Source organism: Ipomoea triloba, chromosome 5 (assembly GCF_003576645.1).
Source record: "Ipomoea triloba cultivar NCNSP0323 chromosome 5, ASM357664v1".
Classification (NCBI taxonomy): Eukaryota; Viridiplantae; Streptophyta; class Magnoliopsida; order Solanales; family Convolvulaceae; genus Ipomoea; species Ipomoea triloba.
In genome coordinates this window covers 13,556,136-13,581,198 of record NC_044920.1, presented here as the reverse complement: position 1 = coordinate 13,581,198, position 25,063 = coordinate 13,556,136, and the positions used below count along the sequence as shown (strand labels likewise).

General features: G+C 38.2%; 1 protein-coding gene across 1 annotated transcript; it reads right to left on the bottom strand.

The window, feature by feature from the left end:
• Positions 1–13,268: 13,268 nt before the first annotated feature.
• On the bottom strand, positions 13,269–19,542 carry LOC116018863. Its single transcript, XM_031258879.1, has 2 exons — positions 19,026–19,542; positions 13,269–13,401 (listed from the first exon to the last, which is right to left on the bottom strand). Exons 1-2 carry the CDS (start codon positions 19,387–19,389, stop codon positions 13,391–13,393), a joined length of 375 nt encoding a protein of 124 aa, XP_031114739.1. The 5' UTR covers positions 19,390–19,542; the 3' UTR covers positions 13,269–13,390.
• Positions 19,543–25,063: the final 5,521 nt, after the last annotated feature.

The window sequence follows — 25,063 nt, the reverse complement described above, 5'->3', positions numbered from 1 at the left end:
ATGTTCCATGACTATTTTTATAACTTAACTTAAGCACTACCTCTAACGGCTAAGAGCTTGGAGTCGACACGTCTGTCACTCCCACTCATCAAAATAGCCAAAAGATAGTTTAGTCATAGAAGCATTCCAATAACATAGACAATAAACTAAAATTCTGAGTCCATAAATTTGGCATTTTAAATATACACCATAACTTCCTAAATAACTTTAAGGTCCATTATGAGTCTTAGTTTTATGTCTTGCAAAATTGTCTTGAGCCTTATAAATCAAAATGGCCCATGATCAATTTTGAAGAAACTAAAGACTCTATTACATGCTAAAGAATTTATTTAAATAACAGTGTATCACAAGTTAAATGTTTTGTTCTAATAAACTCCTTAATATTGTTACAACATTTTCATAAATATGTTGCACGATTAAATGTTCAATAATTTGAACTTATGAATTTATGTGAACAAATACAATATTGATACTTGTGGAATTTTTGTAACACCCCGGCCCGGCTATACCGTACATCCGGAGTAGTTACCGCCACATCTAGACTGAACCCTGACCGACCTCGGTAGAGTCCACTCTATATGCATAGGCTAAAGAAGAAAACTGCTTCACACCCACACACTTTCTACTTGACATAACCATATGTCCACTTCAGTAGAAAGAAACAAAAGTAGCTAGATCAACTACGAATATCTATATATCAGAGTTGACCACTAGGGCCACAAAACACCAAGATTAAAGTTACTTACAAACTTACTAGCCAACTAAGTTTACTATGGCTACAAAAAATATTTACACAAAATAGGTCCTTCCAAAACTTTCTCAACCAACCATCTACTCCAAGCGGCGGTACACCGGTCTGGAGTATGTGCCCCATACTAGATGCCACTCACTCGCAAACCAGGTGAGATGGTCCAGAAAGTAGCAAGGAGTGATCACCATAGACCACTCATCCCAATAATCCGAAGGACTGGGGTCCCACGGATAAGGATAGAAGACCACGAACTCTAGGGGATCACTCCCCTCTAACACCTCTATGGGATAAAACCAATGCCTAGCTTGGGCAACATCCAGAAAAGTCGGCTGCAAGTTGCGAACCGGAATGCAAGAGGGTGTAGATGGGTAAGCTGGGGGAGGGCTGTACTGCGGAGAAGGAGGAGCAGGTGGATCAGGAGCGTAGCTAGGAACATAAGGGTCTTCGCCTATCAAAAACTGTGAGTAGTCATCATAGTCCATAGTCGGGAAGGTAAACTCAGATGAGCTCCCTGAGCTCATCGGGCTTCAGGAGGCCACACTAGATGACATCTGTTAAATAAAAACACATTGAAGTGCAGTTAGCACGACGGCTAAGTAAGGGATCCATGGGTCACCCAAAATTAAATAAAGGTTTGCAAAACATGTATATTTAAACAAAACCTTTATTACCGTTCTCCTCATTGACACTTAACCTGCAAATAGGTTATAGAGTATAACTCTCGCAAGTAATAATCAAGAATGGAACACAATGGAAAATCTTTGGATAAGGGATTTCTTAACAAGAACACATTACTCAACGCGTCACTAAACATTTAAGCATGTAAGCAAGTAGTGGAAAGATTTTATGAACTTCGCATTTAAATCACCACTCTGTACTTGAAAAGCTTCCTCATCGGGAAATTCCACTAACTTTTTCTCAAAGAGGGTTCATCAACACCCTTTCTTGCTAAAACAATCATCACATCTCTTTTTAGCGTAGCTACAGAGTAACTACATTTTCATACGAAATTCTCCACTTAGTTTCTTTATAGAAAGCGTGAGGCCTTTGGAGTATTCTCTTGACTCCCTCTCTTGACCACTTGGATCATCGAACTCGGGTTCAGTGGTCATCACCCGGTCTAACACTGATCCCCTGGACGTAAGGTTCGTTAAAATGATCCCTAGCTGGCCCTACTAGGTCCATAGAAACGACACCTACCCGGACTTTCTAGAGTAACTATACTTTAAGTGTGCACACCCCCGCGGGAATACCTCATCCAAACGAGTTATATAGTACTTGGCGAATAGACTTCGCTCCTTCCGTATGAATGATCATACAAAATATAACAACCTTGGGCAAAGGGCACTTTAAGGCACCCGAAGGCTAATCAAGGTCCTCCTCAACTTTACTAGAAACTAAGGGTTTGAAAACAATTTCCCTTCTTCCTCATCTTTCTTGAGTCAAAAATTACTTTTTGGACATATTCCACAAAACCAAGTTCCAACTTGAAAACATTCAACACTCTTAACTTTGTCCAAAAGTTTTATTTCTCAAAACATTTTAATAGTACACTAATTACCACACACCGGGGTAATAAAGTTTAACTATCCCACATTATTTCATTATCAGATCACATATGTACATAATACTTCATATATGTATTTAGGCAATCAACATAACGCCTCACCCAATTTAGGCATACTCACATAAAAGTGCACATACTACCCATATACATAGTATAATTTCCACAATACTCATACGTATAGGTATGCAAGGTTAACATATATATTCCATATATGTATATGTACATAATACCACACTTTATTTTAATTATACATACATACCCATTTTTATACACATATATGTACATATATACGGATTACATATATACATACATCACATGTATATATATATATATATATATATATATATAAATATATACCATACTTATACATACATACATATATTATATAATACACTTAGCCTCTCTAATTTAGATATTTATGCATATTAACTACCACATCTCCTCAACACAACAATTTATTCGTATATATTATGCAAAATATAATTTCATATATATTATACATACAACCATGTACACAAGATTTCCACCTAGATCTCATCATATTTCAACCAAACAATCAATTATCCAATTTCAAGTGACCTTAACCTACTTAAGGGATTCCTTACCTCGAGAAAGTTTACTAACACCGTAGAAGCAAGTCTTGGACTTTTTCCCCAATTTTTACTCAAAACCCTAGGAGAAAAATTAACATCATAACAACAAATATTAAGAAACTAAGCTTAGATTCAAGGTCTAGGAATGAAAATAAAGCTTTCTACCGAATAAAATTAAAGTTTTACCGAAAAGCTTGAGACTTGAGAAGAAATTTTGGCTATGGAAGGTGAAGCTCTAATGGGGGAAAAGATTATCTCTCTCTCTCTCTTCTCCTTGCAATTTTCGTCCAAATGAAGAAGGAAGGGGAAAAAAATGACTTTATGATCTTAATCCACTGGGTTGACTAGTCCACACCAACATGTGGTAAATAATTGTGACAAGTGTCACTCACTTACGGTGGGGTCTTGAAAAAAATATCTTAGCTAGACTGATCGGGATTAAAACAGATGAATTCTCGGTAGAAAATAATTTAAATCAAATAATTTTCAAAACCAAAAATTTATCCCAGACTGAAACTCAAAATTGGGCTAGGTTCGGTACACCGCGAAATTTAGCGATGCTACGATCAAAATAAATTTTCACTGCTTATGGGCTAATTTAATTAAATAGGAAATTCAAGAATAATAATATGGTGTCTAATAATCCATTTCCTAGGACAAACGGGTCCGAACACCAGCTCCTAAAATTCTTACGGTTCGTGACCGGTACGTACGATCGCAGCTTATTAACAGCTATTCTAACTAGCAAAAATTATTCTGAATATCTATGAATCATAACTTGAGCATGCCAATGCTTAGAATAAAATAAAATTTAAACCTCCCCCTTTTTTTTTTTGAAGAAAATATTTCGGGGTATTACATTCTACCCCCCTTAAAAGAGTTTCGCCCTCGAAACTAAGGTTAACCATACTTATTGAAATAGAAGCTTCAATTTGGAAAGAGGTAAAGGTTCTCTTTTACCTTGCTTAAACAACATAGGGTATCGCGTTCTCATTTCATCTTCCAACTGCCATGTAGCTTCTTCCCCCAAATGGTTTGACCATAAAACTTTCACCAACTTTATGGACTTTCTGCGGGTATCCCGGGTCTTAGTATCCAATATTTTCACTGGTTTTTCTTCATATGATAAGTTCTCGTCCAAGGTCACCTCCTCAGGTTGGAGTACATGCGATGTATCGTACACGTACTTCCTTAATTGCGACACATGAAATACATTGTGAACTCGATCCATCATCACAGGTAGTGCTAATCGGTATGCTACCTTTCCGATCCTCTCAAGGATTTCATACGGTCCTATATATCTTGGACTCAATTTTCCTTTCTTACCGAACCGCATTACTCCCTTCGTAGGAGATATTTTTAGCAATACCTTATCACCTTCTTGAAATTCCAATAATTGTCTTCTTTGATCAGCATAAGACTTTTGTCGGTCCTGAGCAGCTTTCATCTTTCCTTGAATCAACTTGACCTTTTCTATCACAGAGGGCTTCTACACTTCTGTCCATATAAAGCTTCATATGGTGCCATTTGTATACTTGCATGATAACTATTATTGTAAGAAAACTCGATTAGATCCAAATGTTCCTCCCACGATCCTTGAAAGTCCAACACACAAGCCCTTAACATATCTTCCAAGGTTTGTATGGTCCTCTCAGTCTGCCCATTAGTCATAGGATGAAAAGCAGTACTAAGTTTCAACTTCGTTCCCATAGCTGCTTGCAAAGCTTGGCAAAATTGTGACAAGAATCGAGAGTCTCTATCAGAAACGATATCCTTAGGTATTCCATGATACTTAACCACCTTGTTCACATAAGCCTTTGCCAATTGAGTCATACTCTAAGTTTCCTTCATGGCAATGAACCTTGCTGTCTTGGTAAGTCTGTCCACTATTACCCATATCTTATCTTTCCCTGACCTTGTTAGTGGCAATCCCCCCACAAAATCCATAGAAATAGAGTCCCACTTCCACTGAGGAATCTCTAACGGTTGTAGTAAACCTTTTGGTTTACTCCTTTCTGCTTTAACCTTCTGGCAGTTTAAGCACTTGGCCACAAATTCAGCTACGTCCTTTTAAATGCCTGACCACCAAAAGTTTTGTTTCAGATCTTTGTAAAGTTTGTCTCTTCCAGGGTGAACTGAATATGGGGTATAGTGACCCTCTTTCATTAGCTGATCCATTATCTTCTTACAACCTGCAGGTATGACCCATCTGCCTTGAAATCTAACACTCCCATCTGGGTGTAACTCAAATGAACCACACCTTCCATCACCATTTTCTCCTTGAGTTCATTCACCCCATTGTCTTCTCCTTGTGCTTGTTTGATTTCTTCAAATAGGCTTGGGGTGACCGACAGGTGATATAATTTCCTCTCTTGTTCCACTTGACTACCCATTCTTATTTCCAAATTGAGCCTTTGAAAGTCTTTGCATAATTGCTCGGGCAATACCCAAAGAGCGTGATTTGACTTTCGACTCAATGCATCTGCTACCTTGTTTGCTTTGCCTTCCTGGTATTGGATTTCCAAATCATAATCCTTAATTAACTCCAACCATCTTCTTTGCCTCAAATTGAGATCTCTCTGAGTGAAGATGTACTTTAAACTCTTATGATCCATAAAGATCTTACAAGTAACTCCATAGAGGTAGTGTCGCCAGATTTTGAGAGCAAACACCACAGCTGCTAGTTCCAGATCATGGGTTGGGTAGTTAGCTTCATGTGGTTTCAATTGACGAGATGCATAAGCTATTACCCTTGCATGTTGCATCAAGCACATCCCAGTCCTTTGTGAGACGAATCTGTATATAGTTCATAGCCTTCTGTTCCAACAGGTGAGGTTAATACTGGGGCAGTTGTTAACTTCTTCTTGAGTTCCTGGAACGCATGCTCACACTCTTCACTCCAACGGTACCTAGTAGTCTTTTTGAGCAGATTTGTCAATGGTCTTGCTATCTTCGAGAAATCCTGGACAAATCTTCGGTAATAGCCCGCCAATCCTAAGAAGCTTCGGACCTCCGTGACCGATTTGGGTGCTTCCCATTCCATTACAGCTTTTATCTTAGTTGGGTCCACTGCTATTCCTTCCTTGGTGATTATGTGACCAAGAAATGCTACTTCCTCCCTCCAAAATTCACACTTAGACAGTTTCGCAAAAAGTTTCTTTTCCCTCAGCATTTGCAATACTATCCTACGATGTTCTTCGTACTCCTCTGGTGTCTTTGAGTACACCAAGATATCGTCTATAAAGACAACGATGAACTTATCTAGATATGGAAGGAAAATCCTATTCATCAAGTCCATGAAAGTTCCTGGTGCATTTGTTACTCCGAACGGCATGACGGCAAATTCGTAGTGCCCATATCTAGTCCGGAATGCTGTTTTGGAAATATCCTGCTCCACGACTCGTACTTGGTGATACCCTGACCGTAAATCAATCTTTGAAAATACTCCAGCTCCTTTCAATTGATCGAACAGATCGTCGATCCTGGGCAATGGGTACTTGTTCTTCACTGTGACCCGATTGAGTTCTCTATAATCGATACACAGTCTCAGGCTCCCATCCTTCTTCTTTACAAACAGTACCGGTGCACCCCAAGGTGACACACTTGGTCTGATGAATCCCTTCTCCAATAACTCTGCCAATTGAGTCTTCAATTCTTCCATCTCTTTCGGTGCCATTCGATAAGGCGCTTTTGAGATTGGCGCGGTTCCTGGTACGAGATCAATAGTGAATTCCACTTCCCTTTTCGGCGGCATTTCCGTGAGATCCTCCGGAAACACGTCGAGAAATTCACGCACTATTGGGATTTGATTGATCTCCGGTTCTTCCATCTCAGCATCCTGCACCAAGCAGAGGTACACTTCACACCCCTGGTGAGCGTACTTCCTCAACTTCTGCATTGTCATCAACTTGGGCTCGGGTTGCCTCTTAATCCCTCGGTAGGATATTCTCTTCCCATTCGGTCCTCGTAGGACAACCTTTCGCTCATTACAAACAATTTGAGCCTTATACATATCCAACCAATCCATTCCGAGTACCACATCGATGCCCTTTAACTCAAAACGAATAAGATTTCCGGGACAATTGAATCCCGCAATCTCTATCGAAATGTTGTCATATCGATCCTTACAGGCTACCACCATCCCCGAGGCAGTTCTCACATTTAAGTCTAACTTACTAGTAGGCCATAACTTCAATCTATCCGCAAACGTAGATGATATAAAGGAATTGGTAGCTCCCGTATCAAATAATACTGAACCAAACACCGAGTTTATAAGAAATGTACCGGTTACGACGTTGCCAGCCTGAGCCTGAGCGCTGTTGACGACGTAGATTCGTCCTTGGTTCCCTGTGCTGCTTTCTCCCATTGGTAACTTCCCTTTGTCGCTCGAACTTGTAGCAGCGTTCGCTGGTCTTCCCCGGTTCACTTGTGGAGAATTAACTCCCCTGTTTCCTGATTCCGCAGGTTTCCGGCCGCTTTTCCCATTGAATCCTCCTCCTTGCCTGGTATTCTGCGAGGAGTTCCGGAGGTTTTCTACCTTGGTTTGGCACTCATAGAATTTGTGTCCTAAGAGGCCACACTTGTAGCACCTTATTCTCACTCCTTGGCAATTTTCTCCATGATGGCTCTTTCCACATCTGCTGCAAGCAGATTGTTTCCCTTGGTCTGTTCCTCCCCTCTTCTCTCCTTGCTTTGGTTGAAATTATAACACCCAAATTTTCACCTCTTGGATTTATTACAAAATCCCTAATGATACAATACATTACGGAAGCATCTAACCAGCAGAAAACTGGGTGTTATCGCCACGCTTAGGTATCTCTCCTATACCCAAACGCTAAGGCTAAACTTACAACCTCAAATAACCATATCAACATCCAAATATGTACATATGGAAATAATTCTTCCAGGGTGTCTATTCTAGGATAGAGTAGTCCTCAACCTCGACTTCCATCCTATTCAGAGCTCATCGGGCTTCAGGAGCCCACACTAGACAACATCTGTAAACACATCGAAGTGTAGTTAGCGCGACGGCTAAGTAAGGAAAATCCATTGTCACTCAAAAGTAAACAAAGGTTTCGAAAAACATAATTCTCAGAAAACGCTTTACCCATAAGTTGAAAATCTACCTGCAACCAGATTATCAACAAAAGAAAGTATAGTAGAGTATACGAGTTGCATCAGCATATAATACTTTTCATTTCCGAGAATTTCCATCATTTAACTCAAAATAGAGAGTTCAACAACACACTTTACTGTTCAAAAATTCGTGACATTTTATTCTTCGACATAGTTACGGAGTAACTATGTTTTCATAGTTAGAAAAATTTACTTAGTTTCCCCCTGGATAAGTGTATGGTAATCTCGGAATATTTTCAAGAACCTCGGGCCGCGGCACTCATGCCTCCCGCAGGTCAAACATCTCAATAANCACTCATGCCTCCCGCAGGTCAAACATCTCAATAACTTTCGGGCCACGGCTCACAAGCCTCCAGTAAAGTCAAACACCTCAATAACCTCTGGGCCACGGCTCACAAGCCTCCCGTAAAGTCAAACATCTCAATAACTTCGGGGCCACGGCTCACAAGCCTCCCGCGAAGTCAAACATCTCAATAACTTTGGGGCCACGGCTCACAAGCCTCCCGCATAGCCAAACATCTCAATAACTTCCGGGCCACGGCTCACAAGCCTCCCGCAAAGTCAAACATCTCAATAACTTCCGGGCTACGGCTCACAAGCCTCCCGCAAAGTCAAACATCTCAATAACTTCCGGGCCACGGCTCACAAGCCTCCCGCAAAGTCAAACATCTCAATAACTTCCGGGCCACGGCTCACAAGCCTCCCGCAAAGTCAAACATCTCAATAACTTCCGGGCCACGGCTCACAAGCCTCCCGCAAAGTCAAACATCTCAATAACTTCCGGGCCACGGCTCACAAGCCTCCCGCAAAGTCAAACATCTCAATAACTTCCGGGCCACGGCTCACAAGCCTCCCGCAAAGTCAAACATCTCAATAACTTCCGGGCCACGGCTCACAAGCCTCCCGCAAAGTCAAACATCTCAATAACTTCCGGGCCACGGCTCACAAGCCTCCCGCAAAGTCAAACATCTCAATAACTTCCGGGCCACGGCTCACAAGCCTCCCGCAAAGTCAAACATCTCAATAACTTCCGGGCCACGGCTCACAAGCCTCCCGCAAAGTCAAACATCTCAATAACTTCCGGGCCACGGCTCACAAGCCTCCCGCAAAGTCAAACATCTCAATAACTTCCGGGCCACGGCTCACAAGCCTCCCGCAAAGTCAAACATCTCAATAACTTCCGGGCCACGGCTCACAAGCCTCCCGCAAAGTCAAACATCTCAATAACTTCCGGGCCACGGCTCACAAGCCTCCCGCAAAGTCAAACATCTCAATAACTTCCGGGCCACGGCTCACAAGCCTCCCGCAAAGTCAAACATCTCAATAACTTCCGGGCCACGGCTCACAAGCCTCCCGCAAAGTCAAACATCTCAATAACTTCCGGGCCACGGCTCACAAGCCTCCCGCAAAGTCAAACATCTCAATAACTTCCGGGCCACGGCTCACAAGCCTCCCGCAAAGTCAAACATCTCAATAACTTCCGGGCCACGGCTCACAAGCCTCCCGCAAAGTCAAACATCTCAATAACTTCCGGGCCACGGCTCACAAGCCTCCCGCAAAGTCAAACATCTCAATAACTTCGGGGCCACGGCTCACAAGCCTCCCGCGAAGTCAAACATCTCAATAACTTCCGGGCCACGGCTCACAAGCCTCCCGTAAAGTCAAACACCTCAATAACTTCCGGGCCACGGCTCACAAGCCTCCCGCGAAGTCAAACATCTCAATAACGTTATCCAGAAACTAAGGTTTTCAAAACATTCATCCTTTCCTTGAGTTTAATTAGTATTTTACACATGATGTCTCAAAACAATTATTCTCATCCAAAAACGTTTCCAAAATACTCATGTTTGCCAATGACTTTTCACCATAAATTCCCAAGTGACAAGGGACACACTTGTTTCTTAAAAACACGGTTTTTCTCCAAATTGATGAACATAATTTACAAAATAATATTTGAACTTTCAAAAATTTACTCGGTTGCCCGTAGGCCTTCCAAACATCATAACATTCAGGAGCAAAAACATCGGAAGAAAGTTCGGTCGAAAATGGATCCGCGTCGCGCAGACTCGCGGATGTCCGCAGCGTCGGACGCACGGCGGACGCGTGCGTCCGGGCCACGTCCGTCCGTTCGGCTGTGACGCCGAAATTCTTGGCATCCACGGACGCGCAGCGGACGCGCGTCCATGGTTGCGTCCGGCCTTTCGGCCGTGACGCCGAAACTTCGGACACTGATGGACGCGCGGTGGACGTGCGTCCATCCGGATCTGCCAACTTCGGGCAGCAAAAACTGGGTTGTAACCTTCGATTTTCCAATATTTTCACAAGTATAAGCCTATATGGGCATAAATACAACATATACATGCATAAATTAGCTATGAACATGTATACAAAAATTACCAAAAATCAAGGTGTAGTCCTTTGAGCCAACTTGTAGATCCACAAACTTAACACATAATTTTCACATAAAAATTCCTAGTCTCACAATTTACTAGCATTTGTTCACCTTCAAGTGACTAAACCAACTTAAGGGATTCCTTACCTCCCAAGTAGATTTTTAAGACCGTAGAAAGATGGTGACCTTCTCCTCCAAACTTTTCACCGAAGATCCTAAACAAAAATCACCATAATAACAACATTTTCATGAATCCTTAGCTTAAACTTAAGTTCTAGGAAGGATTCTAGCCATATTAACCGAATAAAACTAAAGTTTTACCTATTATGGAAGCACTTGTGTTGAAGAAAATAGCTATGGAGTTCTTGGATCCCAAAGATGAAAATGATATTTTTCCTTCTCTTTTTCCTTCTCTATTTTCGAAAATGAGTGTGGGAGAGATGGGGAAGACTTGGAGTGTAAGTTACATCTTAGCATGGCTTAGCTTATCCCATACTCTTCCCATTTAATTAATTATTTATTACTATGTGGTAAATAAATGTGACACTTGTCACAATCCCATGGTATGCCTTGTAGAGTAAGTTTGCTTTTCCAGTTAGGGATTAAATCAGATAAAAGTTCGGAGGAATATAACTTAATTCGGGAAAATTTTAATACCAAAATTATTCTAAAAAAATAATCCCATCATTAACCACTAAAATTGGGAATTTTCCGGTATCTCGCGAAATACAGTGGTACGGAGGTTCGTAATAAATTCCACTCTTACAGTTCGTCTAATTTCCACTGAATTGAGTAGGAAGTTCACGCTTAATCGTATCATGCTTAATAATCCATCTCCTAGGGAAATTCGAACTGTATATACGTCCTTAAAAATTTTACGATTCGTGACCGGTACGTAGATCGCAGTTTTTTTAATAACTAGTCCCACTTATAAAAATCCTTCTGAAGTACCGAGAAATCATCTCATAAATGTCATAGCCTAAAAAAAAAATATTTTTCGAACCATAAACTTATCGGAATAGACGAGGGGTTACAGAAATTTTCCTTGGTTAGACTTCCGATCATCCACCTTGAATCTCTTCTGTTTATCCTCAGCTTTTCTTTTGTTCCTGCCGTAAACTTCCTGTTGATCCAGGTACACTTGGTACTGATCCGATGCCCGATTATATGCCTCCTTGAGAGTGGAGCACATGAATGGTGCGATTGCCCTTCTCACGTCCCAATCCAGTCCTCGCACAAATCTTCTTGCCTTGCTTGCCTCGTCCGGCACAATATCTTGAGCAAATCTCATTAACTCCACATACTGGTCATAGTAGACCTGAACAGTTTCTCCTTTCTGCTTCAGTCGCAAGAATTCCTCGCACTTAATTCCCTTAATTCGTTCCGTGTAAAATTGTCCCCTCAATTCCTCCTTAAATTCCTCCCAGCCAATGTCTGGGTTTTGCAGGAGTTCAGGTCCAGCCGTTGCCCACCAGTTATCTGCGGCCTTCGTCAAGTAATAAACCGCAGAAGAGACTCGTTGATTTGCCGGGCAATTTACTGCGTCAAGTAGTTTATCAAATGTCCGTATACATTCTTCCAAAACCACTGGGTCATCTTCTCCCGCATAATTCGGTGGGTGTCTACTTGCTATTGCTTTAGCAAAGTCGACCCGAGGGTGTCCCTGGTTTTGATTCTCGGCCTGCTGAGCAATCATAAACTCAGCCATCTGTTCCATTGCCAAAGCCATACGATCCATTGCCGTGGTGGCGTCATCACGTCCCGCAGATACATTTTGTCTTGGCGGCATTTTCTCTAAACGGTCGTTCCGAGTTAGCTTCTCAATTTCACTCACAGCAATCATACGAAATGATTAACACATATAAGAATACACAAGTATCAGTCAGAGTATTTATCAACCAGAATCAAGAGATTCGGTAAGGTAGAAGTGGAATACCCCCTTTTACGCTGCCTGGTCTCCGTTGGAGCTCTGCTCCGAAACATATACTCATCAGGCTGTAATAACGACTTAGGTTGGTCTTAATGAACCTAAGCTTACTCGAAACTTAATTAACTTGAAACTGGCTGACTTGAAGCTAGGGTTCAAGGGTTTCACAGCTTAGACTCCAATCTAACCTCCAAAGATTCAACCGCTCTGATACCAACTTGTAACACCCCGGCCCGGCTATATCGTACATCCGGAGTAGTTACCGCCACATCTAGACTGAACCCTGACTGACCTCGGTAGAGTCCACTCTAGATGCACAGGCTAAAGAAGAAACTGCTTCACACCCACACACTTTCTACTTGACATAACCATATGTTCACTTCAGCAGAAAGAAACAAAAGTAGCTAGATCAGCTACGAATATCTATATATCAAAGTTGACCACTAGGGCCCCAAAACACCAAGATTAAAGTTACTTACAAACTTACTAGCCAACTAAGTTTACTATGGCTACAAAAAATATTTACACAAAATAGGTCCTTCCAAAACTTTCCCAACCAACCATCTACTCCAAGCGGCGGTACACCGGTCCGGAGTATGTTCCCCATACTAGATGCCACTCACTCGCAAACCAGGTGAGATGGTCTAGAAAGTAGTAAGGAGTGATCACCATAGACCACTCATCCCAATAATCCAAAGGACTGGGGTCCCACGGATAAGGATAGAAGACCACGAACTCTAGGGGATCACTCCCCTCTAACACCTCTATGGGATAAAACCCATGCCTAGCTTGGGCATCATCCAGAAAAGTCGGCTGCAAGTTGCGAATCGGAATGCGAGAGGGTGTAGATGGGTAAGTTGGGGGAGGGTTGTACTGCGGAGAAGGAGGAGCAGGTGGATCAGGAGCGTAGCCAGGAACATAGGGGTCTTCGCCTATCAAAAACTGTGAGTAGTCATCATAGTCCATAATCGGGAAGGTAAACTCAGATGAGCTCCCTGAGCTCATCGGGCTTCAGGAGCCCACACTAGATGACATCTGTTAAATAAAAACACATTGAAGTGCAGTTAGCGCGACGGCTAAGTAAGGGATCCATGGGTCACCCAAAATTAAATAAAGGTTTGCAAAACATGTATATTTAAACAAAACCTTTATTACCATTCTCCTCATTGACACTTAACCTGCAAATAGGTTATCAAGTATAACTCTCGCAAGTAATAATCAAGAATGGAACACAATGGAAAATCTTTGGATAAGGGATTGCTTAACAAGAACACATTACTCAACGCGTCACTAAACATTTAAGCATGTAAGCAAGTAGTGGAAAGATTTTATGAACTTCGCATTTAAATCACCACTCTGTACTTGAAAAGCTTCCTCATCGGGAAATTCCACTAACTTTTTCTCAAAGAGGGTTCATCAACACCCTTTCTTGCTAAAACAATCATCACATCTCTTTTTAGCGTAGCTACAGAGTAACTACATTTTCACACGAAATTCTCCACTTAGTTTCTTTATAGAAAGCGTGAGGCCTTTGGAGTATTCTCTTGACTCCCTCTCTTGACCACTTGGATAATCGAACTCGGGTTCAGTGGTCATCACCCGGTCTAACACTGATCCCCTTGACGTAAGGTTCGTTAAAATGATCCCTAGCTGGCCCTACTAGGTCCATAGAAACGACACCTACCCGGAATTTCTAGAGTAACTATACTTTAAGTGTGCACACCCCCGCAGGAATACCTCATCCAAACGAGTTAAATAGTACCCGGCGAATAGACTTCGCTCTTTCCGTATGAATGATCATACTAAATATAACAACCTTGGGCAAAGGGCACTTTAAGCCACCCGAAGGCTAATCAAGGTCCTCCTCAACTTTACTAGAAACTAAGGGTTTGAAAACAATTTCCCTTCTTCCTCATCTTTCTTGAGTCAAAAATTACTTTTTGGACATATTCCACAAAACCAAGTTCCAACTTGAAAACATTCAACACTCTTAACTTTGTCCAAAAGTTTTATTTCTCAAAACATTTTAATAGTACACTAATTACTATACACCGAGGTAATAAAGTGTAACTATCCCACATTATTTCATTATCACATCACATATGTACATAATACTTCATATATGTATTTAGGCAATCAACATAACGCCTCACCTAATTTAGGCATACTCACATAAAAGTACACATACTACCAATATATGATAAGCACCAAGGATAGCACTTATAAGGGGTTTCTATTAGATTAAAAGCGCATCGTTTTGACATCCAATTACAACAATTGCATGCATTTCAGCTCAAATGCGATCAATTTCTTCTAACAACATTTCCAGAAAGAGTCTTGAAGTATTTCACAGGTTGGAGAGGGATTTGAACCTGAAATAGAGCAAAAGACAAACAAGCCGATATGCAGTAGCGCCCTACGCAGCCTCACACGCGTGTGGTTGGGCGTGGAATTATTCCAGAGAGCCACCACGCTACTCACACGCGTGTGAGCAAGCGTGGTCGGGCCAAGGGCTATTTTGGGAAATTTGTTCCTTTTCTTTGTCACCTATATAAATCCCTTTTGCCCTAAACCTAAAGAAAAAAGAAGAAAAAGATCAGAAAATTGATAGAATAGGATAGTTAGATCTAGAGGGTTTTCTCCCCTCTTGGGGGAAAATTCCTTCCACCCATAGTTAGAATAGATCAAGGGCAAGAAGGAAGATTGGGATTCAAGATCAAGGTTGTAAGACCCTCTTTTTCAAGAGGTGGTAACCATTCTCTTCAATTTCTAATTCAATACTTGTTTCTTTGAATTTCCTTTTCCTTTTCTTGTTTCTTAGTAAGCCAGAGTAGATTAGATAGGGGATTGGTAGCCCCAAGGTATATCTATGTGGATGTTTAATATTATTGCTTTGATTTGTGAAATGCTTGTTTGTTGGATGTTGAACTTGTGTGGATGATGTTCTTTAAGCTTTGTGTCTTTTGTGGCCACATTAGGTAGCAAACCCAAAGGAAGTGAGTGTGCGCGCGATAGCGGCCACCCACGAGTCTCACTCACCCACATCTCCGCTCTTAGTCCGAAAGGACAAGATCCGAGAGGAGTGGTAGACAAAGTGTTCGATGAAATGCCCCAACCTAATGAGGATGTGGGAGTCCAAAGTGTGACGCCACTTGGTGATGTGCCATGAACTCCCTAGTCTATTCCACAACTTGCATTCTCAAAACCAACCAAAGATAAACCACATGGAAAAGCCTAAAGCCCCAATCTCCACCTTACTTTTCTTTGTTTTACACAACCACTATCAAACTTCCCCTTCTTACAAATGAATCCAATCCTTAGCATTTCCTTAACTCTTTCTCTTCAACCACTTAGATGCCAACACACCAATTCGATTCCCATTCGCCATCCTTAAGAGACACGACACTCGGGGAGTCTAAACTCTTCGTTTTACCACCTCCACATTCACCCTCACCACATTACACACAGCACCAAAATGGCGTCGTTGCCGGGGATGGCAAACGGTTTCGAATAGTGTTGACATCTTAGATGTGGAATTTTAAAAGTTCTTGAATTGCTTTCTTTTTGTTTATTTCGTTTCTTATTTTTATTATCTTGCTTGAAGAAGTGAGCTTCTATTATATTGAATATCTTGTGCTCACTTGCAATTACTTTTAGTTGCAAAATTATTTGTTGTTGGCTAAGCTACTGTGCAGGAAATTCTCCTTAAGCAAACCTCTTGAAGCTTGCCAATAAGTGCTATAATGAATCCCCATGATTACCCACATCATGGAATCCTCAACCCCAACCATATCCTTATTACCCCCATTCCACCTATACTTACCCTCCACCAACATACCATTACCCACCTCCATACTCTTACCCATCTCCATACCACCATTTACCACCTCCATATTCATATCCATTTAATACACCTAAACATCCCCCACATCCATACAAAACACCACCTCCACCTTTTAAAAAAATTTACCCTTCACAATCACCCAATTTCCAAGAAATTGACTCGTTAAACTCCAAAGAAATATCCCAAAATATAGAGAGTAAGCTTGCACAAATGATGAGAGCGATCGACCCAAGCTATACTCCCGAGTCAAATTCATTCCCTACTTCCCACGTAAACACCTACTACCCACATCCATCACAAATTCACCAAGAAAACAACACTACCCATTCCTTTGAAGCACTACCCTTTTTCCCATATAATACCCATATAGATCCTTGTGATTATATCCCACCGGCCACCGATGAAATTGAAATCTAAAAGCAAAAATTGACGAATTCACTAGGATGGCCAAGGAGGATACGGCTAAACTAAGAGTCGAAATCAAAAGCGAACTAAAGGACTATCTCGCTACCCTCCGGAAAGAAGGACTTCCATTAGAAGAAGTTGAAACGAAGATGCTATCTATGATGGAGGAGCTCATGAAAATGAATGAGTCCCGAGCTAACTCCACCATCATAGATGACATCCCCACTTTGGAGTCCCATCCAAGGACTATACAAGGGGAAGAAAACGCGCAAGATGCTAGGGAAGAGGAGAATGTTGAAGAGAAAATGGATTGTTATGCCTCGGTGCTTGAAGAAGTTCCAATTTTCGAATTGGAAAATCAAAAGGAGGTAGAGATGGAAAGTGAGGATGATGACATTGAACTAGTGTGGGAAGATGAAGAGCCAACATGTGGTAAAATTCCTAATCCTTCTTGTGCTAATATTTTTGAAAATCCTTGTGCTCTTTTTAAAGACACCCTTGTGGATGACTCCCTTCGCATTGATACTTTTATCATATGTGATTATGATTGCTTTAAATTTAGGGAGGATGATTCCATTAAAAGTTTTGATATATTGATTGATGATTGTAAGGATTATCTTTTGTTTAAATATGAGTATGATTGCTTTAACTTTTTAGAAGATGAATCCTTTGTCTTGGGTGAGAGTGAGTTGGTGAGTGAAGGGATGATGCTTCATTCTATTCGTGTGAGAGTGTGAGTGATTTTTCTAACCCAATAGAGTGGAGTAATGAAGAAAAGGAGTGTGAGGAAGAGATGGTGGGAAATGATAGGTCTTTCACGTTTGATCTTATGAAAAGAATTGAGTGGAGAGAGTTGACCACACTTGAGATTGAGGAAGGGAGTGAGGAGATATGGTTTGAACCAAACGAGAAAATCTTTAGTGGGGGGAGAGAGGAAAAAGGAAAGGAAGCAGACACCATCCTAAAAGAATTAAGTAGGGTGTTTGACGTTAACATTCATCCAACCTTGCATGTTGTTCTTCCTTTATTCATGTGGGTATTCAAGGATGTTTCCCACCTTGGGACATTCCTTGAAGCTAAGGTTCACGGGACGCTTGGTCGGGTCCCAAAGTCTGTGTGCCTTGAAGGATAGGCCACACCATGTCTGGCCAGGAGACGTAAAACCATGGCGCACTTGGGAGGCAGTCCCAATGTTATTTTACTGTTTCTTTAAAATTCTCTTGTTCTATGTAGTATGTTTTACTTAGTCTTATTTCAATAATGATTCTATAATCTCGGTTGAGCTAACAAGTACAGATTAAACACCCGAGAGTTATAAGTTGCCCGCAATCAATTGACACACATCATCACTAGCAAAGGAAGAAGGGGGAGACCGAGGTAAGCTTTGCACAATGAATAGGGGGATAAGGCTTTAAATAGGGTAGTACTATGAATAGTTTTATGTACTTAATGTGCTTTGAAATCCTCCAAAAGAAGTACGAATGGAGTATTGACCGAAAGAGTAAGAATATGCATAATCTATTCTTAAAGGCACTAAATTCACTTAAAAGGTACTAAAACATGCATAATAAGCAATTAATTTAGTCCTAAAAAAAGGCTCTAAAAACAATCTTAATGAACATGCTTTTCTAAAGGCATAATTATAACAATCAAATAATATAATTAGTGCAATTAATATATATATATATATATATATATATATATATATATATATATATATATATAGCATGCTCAGATTATTATGCATATTACGAACTCAAACTCCACAATTAAATATTTAAATTGTAACAGTACATTGAATACAATTTAAACCGAATATTCAATATTAAAATTAAAATTCAAACAAATTAAAACTTAATAATTTGTTCAAAATTCAATAATGAATTTAATACCACAACGAAGGAAAAAAATAATAAAGGGTATTAAATATTTCAAAACAATCAATTACCATACATTTACTACATGTCATAAATAATATACAAATCAATTAAGGTAATATTAATATGGCAATACTAAACCAAATAATTACCACTTACCAAAATTAATATGTATAATATTACTATATATTTACCATTTGCCAATAATATAAAATATTAAATTAGGTAATATAAATATGATAATAATAAACTAAATAATTACCATTTTACCAAAATTAATATGATAATTAAGGTAATATTAATATGGCAATAATAAACTAAATAATCACCATTTACCAAAATAAATATATAATATTAGTCAAGGTAACATTAAGATGGTAATATTTAAACCACATAATAATTACCATGTACCAAGGTTAATATGTAATTAATTATTAAATAAGGGCAAATAAAATATATATAGAAAATAAATATATATGGCAGACAAAAGATAATTGCATTTTAATTAAAATAGGAAATTAGCTACGAATCACCTCTGTTCTTCGTCCAAAGAATCGCCGGAAAACTAGCCGGGAAGAAGCAGCGAAGGAATCCAGCAGCAGCCGCCTGAAGGAGGGGAGAGGACAGTGACACCGACGGCAATCCAGCCCGCATCTGCCATCTCTCCTCGCCGCGAAGCTGCCGGGAAATAGAATTCGCATCCGCCTTCCCTGCCTCGCCATCTCGCTTCACCATAGCGCTGGTCCGCGACGCCGCCAACTGCCCAGGACTCCAAATCGCGACGTCGCCGATTATCCTCCTCGCAGTGCCATCGTTGACAGAGAACCGCCAACCACCGCCGTCCTCGCCCTTAGTCGCGTCGCTGTCGATGAAGAAGCAGAAGCCGGACGTCGCCATGCACCAGCACCGGCCGCCGAACCAGCGACATCTGAAAGGGAGAGAAGCAGCGCCGTCCGCCGTCCTCACCGCGACGCCACACCCGGATCCCTCTCGCCGTCGACTAGAGCTCGAGGAGCAGCGTTAGGAGTCGCCTGAAGGAGGAGAAACAGCTTCCAGCGCCATCCACCCTCAACCACGTTGTCGACCAAATCCCGCCGTCGGCAAAAAAAAAAATATCAGTAATTTCATTAATTAAAAAAAAAATTTCCATGCTGATTTTTTTTTTTGGTGCTGAAACTGAATCAATAATTCAAAAACAATAATAATAATAATAATTCTAGCCATCTTAAATCAATTACAAATAATTCATTCAAAATATACATAATATTTTACTCAATTACATCAAAAGATATATATTTTATATACATATTTTGATGAATTAGGATGAATGTAATTGAAAACAAAAGCATATACTAAACTTAATGTATATTCAACTTAATATTGTTTTAGGCAAAACAAACAACCAAGCAGAGATTGTAAAAGCTCTGATACCAAATGTAAGATCAATAAATGTCTAAACATACATAATGAATTTACGAGAAACTTAACTCGTAGTAGCGGAAGCGTAAATCGCAGTAGATCTCCATCCATAGTTGATGCCTTGTTGTGTTGCTTGTAAATCTGCAGGGTGTTAACTGTTTTGTCTCACACTTGACTCAGAACCCTAGATGGTGTCCTGGTATTGTCTGAGCAGTGTGAGTACCATGTCTGTAGGTGTCTATATGATTGTCTGTCCTGCATCCCATCAATGCAGGCTTATATAGGCATATGGTGGATTGGACTAAACCTAGATATCCAATCCATGCTATAACTTAATGGGCCCAGTCCACTTGCACAACATTATTAAGGCCCACAATATATAGAATATATTGTATTGGGAAAAGTCTTACACTATGTATAAACTTCTCCTATATAATCTTGCATTGATATACTTTCGAATATTTATTTAAATATAAACATGGGGCATTAACCCATTCGCGCAATGCGCGTGTAAAACTAGTAATAATAATAATAATAATAATAATAATAATAATAATAATAATAATAATAATAATAATAATAATAATGGTGGCGGTGGTGATAATAATAATAATAATGTTAATCTATACTATTCATAAAAACAAAATCCTTCGTTTTAACTTTCTGTCCAAAACACTCCTATACTATATCCTTCGTTTTAACTTTCTGTCCAAAACACTCCTATACTATTAAAGTTTGTTTAACTTTCTGTCCAAAACACTCCTATACTATTAAAGTTTGCGTAATATTGTAAAATATGGTAATACAATTCCTATCCCTAATACAATTGTAAATTAAAATAGAATTCCTAATAAAATATATTCTTCCCTACGTTCCTATTCGTAATACAATTCTAGACTAGAATTACTAATTAATGGTAATAATTCAGTATATATATTTCTCTGCAATGCAATCTATACTATTAATAAAAACAATATCCTCAGTTGTAACTTCCCGCCCAAAACAGACCGATAGAATTATGGTATGGTACTATTAATAAAAACAATATCTTCAGTTTTAACTTCTCGCCCTAAACAAACCGATAGTATTATGGTATGGTTTGCGTAATATTGTAAAAAATATGAAAATTTGGCATAATTCAACCCGCAAGGCCAACCAATTTTCTGAACGACATTCGTGCATGCAGGTGTCGGCGCATGAGTCAAGCCTTTTTAAGTTCATTTTGGGATTTCATTTGCACCCCCCCCCCCCTTGCGCGCGAGAGAGAGCCTCTATGCTATACAATTCAATAAGCCTTAGAAAAACTCTTGTATAAGTAGTGGTGCAAACCACTTCTCAAACCAATGTGGGACAAAAGTTACTTGAAAGGTTTTTCTCTATATTTTTTTAACTCAAATGGGTCAACTTTGAGAACCAATTTCTCATTCACCCATTATCAGTTTTGAGCGTACAATATATCAATCTTTTCCTCTAACTACGAAGAACACAAATCCACTTTGACCCGACCCAAATCGAAAGTGGACCCCACATATATTTGTACCACAATATTGCCAGTAAAATGCCATTTTATGCTAATTTTTTTCCAACAGTTATTTGTCCAGAGAATATCAACGTGTTGAAGGAAGAAGATGATATATAGTGAAGGGCAATATCATCTTCACTATATATCATCTTCTTCCTCCAACACAACACTCTACGGTCAACCAACAATTACTCAACTGATTATCCCATTACTTCCATGTAAATTTTTCTCTAATATAGTTATAATTACTGAATATCAAAATATAAGTGTACCTCAAGATCTTGCAATAACTAACCAACAAGTAATTAAATTAATGAATATGATGCAATAATGTAAATTATCTACCTATTGCGTTTATACACTTATTTTAGAACACTGAATTTTTGTGATATTTATTGCATGCAAGGAAGACTCATACTATAATTGCATTTATACACTTATTCATACTCATATTCGATGTTATAATTTATATAATTGTATATCGATTCAAATATTTCTTAAAATATTATAACAAATTCATTCCGTGCAACGCACGGGTGAAAATACTAGTAATAATAATAATAATAATAATAATAATAATAATAATGGCGGCGGTGGTGATAATAATAATAATAATGTTAATCTATACTATTCATAAAAACAAAATCCTTCGTTTTAACTTTCTGTCCAAAACACTCCTATACTATTAAAGTTTGTGTAATATTGTAAAAAATATGTTAATACAATTCCTATTAGTACTACTATTGTACATTAAAATATGGTAGTACAATTTTTAATACAATATATTTTTTCTTACTTTAATTTCCTATTCGTATTACAATTCTAGACTAAAATTACTAATAGTAATAAATTACATATACTTCCCTACAACGTAATCTATACTATATTTATTAATAAAAACAAAATCCTCCATTTTAACTTCATGTCCAAAACACTCCTATACTATTAAGGTTACGTTTGCGTAATATTGTAAAATATGGCAATATAATTCATATTCGTACTACAATTGTACATTAAAATATGTTAATACAATTCCTAATATTATATATTCTTTCCTACTTTCCTATTCGTAATACAATTCTAGATTAAAATTACTAATAGTAATAATACAGTACATATACTTACACGCAACGTAATCTATACTATAAATAAAAACAAAATCCTCCATTTTAATTTCGCACCCAAAACACTAGTATACTATTAAGGTTTGCGTAATATTGTAAAAAATATGGTAATACAATTCTTATTCGTACTACTATTGTACATTAAAATATGGTAATACAATTCCTAATACAATATATTCTTTCCTACTTCTCATTCGTAATACAATTCTAGATTAAAATTACTAATAGTAATAATATAGCACATATACTTTCCTGCAACATAATCTATACTATTAATAAAAACAAAATCCTCCATTTTAACTTATCACCTAAAACACTCCTACACTATTAAGGTTTGCGTAATCTATACTATTAATAAAAACAAAATCCTTCATTTTAACTTTCCGCCCAAAACACTCTTATACTATTAAGGTTTGCATAATATTGTAAAATATGGTAATACAATTACTATTCGTACTACAATTATACATTAAAATATGGTAATACAATTTCTAATACAATCTATACTATAGATAAAAACAATATCCTCCTCCCAAATTTTCCCGCCCAAACTTAGTGGCATTTTAGTAAAATCATTTATTTTATTCATTTATTAATTTATTAATTAATTATCATATATATATATTCTTTCACAGTCAACATAAGAATTCTATTATACACAAATGATTTTTAATTCCATGTACATCCCTGATTTCTTTCCATTTCTTTTTATTGGATGATTATGAAGACAAGCAATCACTCATTCTATATAAATACATACAATATAGATTACTCCATGATTTCCTCCCTTCTCTTGCAAATACACAACCGTTACTCACCATTTTTCTTTCCCTCTCATTGGCTAAAAACAAGTATAAGAGGGAACTACATCATTCTGTACCTATTTATTCACTCTATTTTCCAGCCTCTCACAATGAACTCCTCACCTCTCTCTCAATCGGTTTCTACTTTCTACACACGCTCTTCTCTATTGCTTCAAACTAAGCTTACCTTTCATTTTTAATTAGATACAATACCTAATTGCTTTACTTTTTTTTTTTATGTCTGTATATAATCTTTCATTGTCTGATCTATTAATTTATTTTTCATAGTTAATAGATATTATATTCCTTCAATTATATACAATACTTATATAATAGTTTACCGCTAAGATTTGATCTCTGATTAGCAGTTAATCCGTATCACTATGTTAAGAACACGGTGGAACACACTATTGGTGTTTTAATTTTTCTTGGATAATGATGAGGATAAATAAAGAAATGATGATAAGATTTGGTATTGTACTGGTATAGATGATGAAATTGGCGATAATAATGATTTTGAAGGAAATTAGAATAATGAGAAGGTAAAGATTAAGGTTATGGATGTTATTGATGGTTTGATGATGATTCGGCCATGCTGCTAATAAAAATAATATTAATTAGTAGTAATTATATTAAGGTTTGACTAATGTTCATTGTCAAAGTGGCTATGGTGCTACTAAGTATTGATAAGAGTTTAATTTTGGGCTTTTGAGGTAAGATTTCATGTTCACTAAAATTACATATTTTGCTCCAATATTTATAAATATATTTTCATGATATGATATCAAAATTATGTGTTTTACAAAGTTATGTGCATTGTAATGTTCATGTGATCACAAGTACATTTGCATATTGTGTGTGATGATTATTGAAATATCAAGAATGGATTTGACGGGTCAAACCCGTGTGTTGTGTAAATAATGGCTTGGAATTTTTGGTGTTATATACTCCGTACAATCGTAAATTAAGAATTATTCATTACTATGGAATGAATTATTGTTGAGAAAATGTATTTGGAGAAATTATATATTATTGGTGGTTTTCAAAAATATATATATATTTTATTGGTGAAAATATTTATTATGAAGAAAAATTATACTTTTGAAAATTATATATATACATATTCGGTCTTGGAGGATAATAATATTTGGTGCCGGTGTGAGTTGGGAAAATCTCACAACTTACCATTGGAATTGTGGTCATTATGAAAATTTAATTGATTGGTATTGGTGTGGATTGAATCCCCCAATTTGGTTTATGATTTATGAAATTGGAAGTTTGGCCTGTGGTGCCTATTGGTTTTGATTTGGCTTATGATGCCTATTGGTGGTTATGTTTAGAGCTTAAAGACTCTCCACTTAGTATTTACTCCTCTTGACAAATATGTTGTATGTTATTTTTGGAAAATGATATATCCACATTATTTTTTGAAAAGCATATTATTATATAAGATCATGAAATAAGTGATAAATAAAACCTAAGCCTATATTTTACGGGGTGAAATGAAACTTACTTAGCTTATGCTAATTTTTGGATACACCTCATATATTGTGTTAAATGATTTTTACAGGTGACATGGATAGGAATTCGAGATGAATTCAAATTGAGAAGAAATTAAGAATTGAGTCATTGGAGATTTATTATTTGAGAAGTTGTATGGTTGTATAGTTTATTTTCACTAATTGTAATTAAGTTGGATTTGG

Excerpts from the sequence above, each read along its gene's own strand:
- LOC116018863 (XM_031258879.1), bottom strand. The coding sequence starts at position 19,389 with ATGGCGACGTCCGGCTTCTGCTTCTTCATCGACAGCGACGCGACTAAG.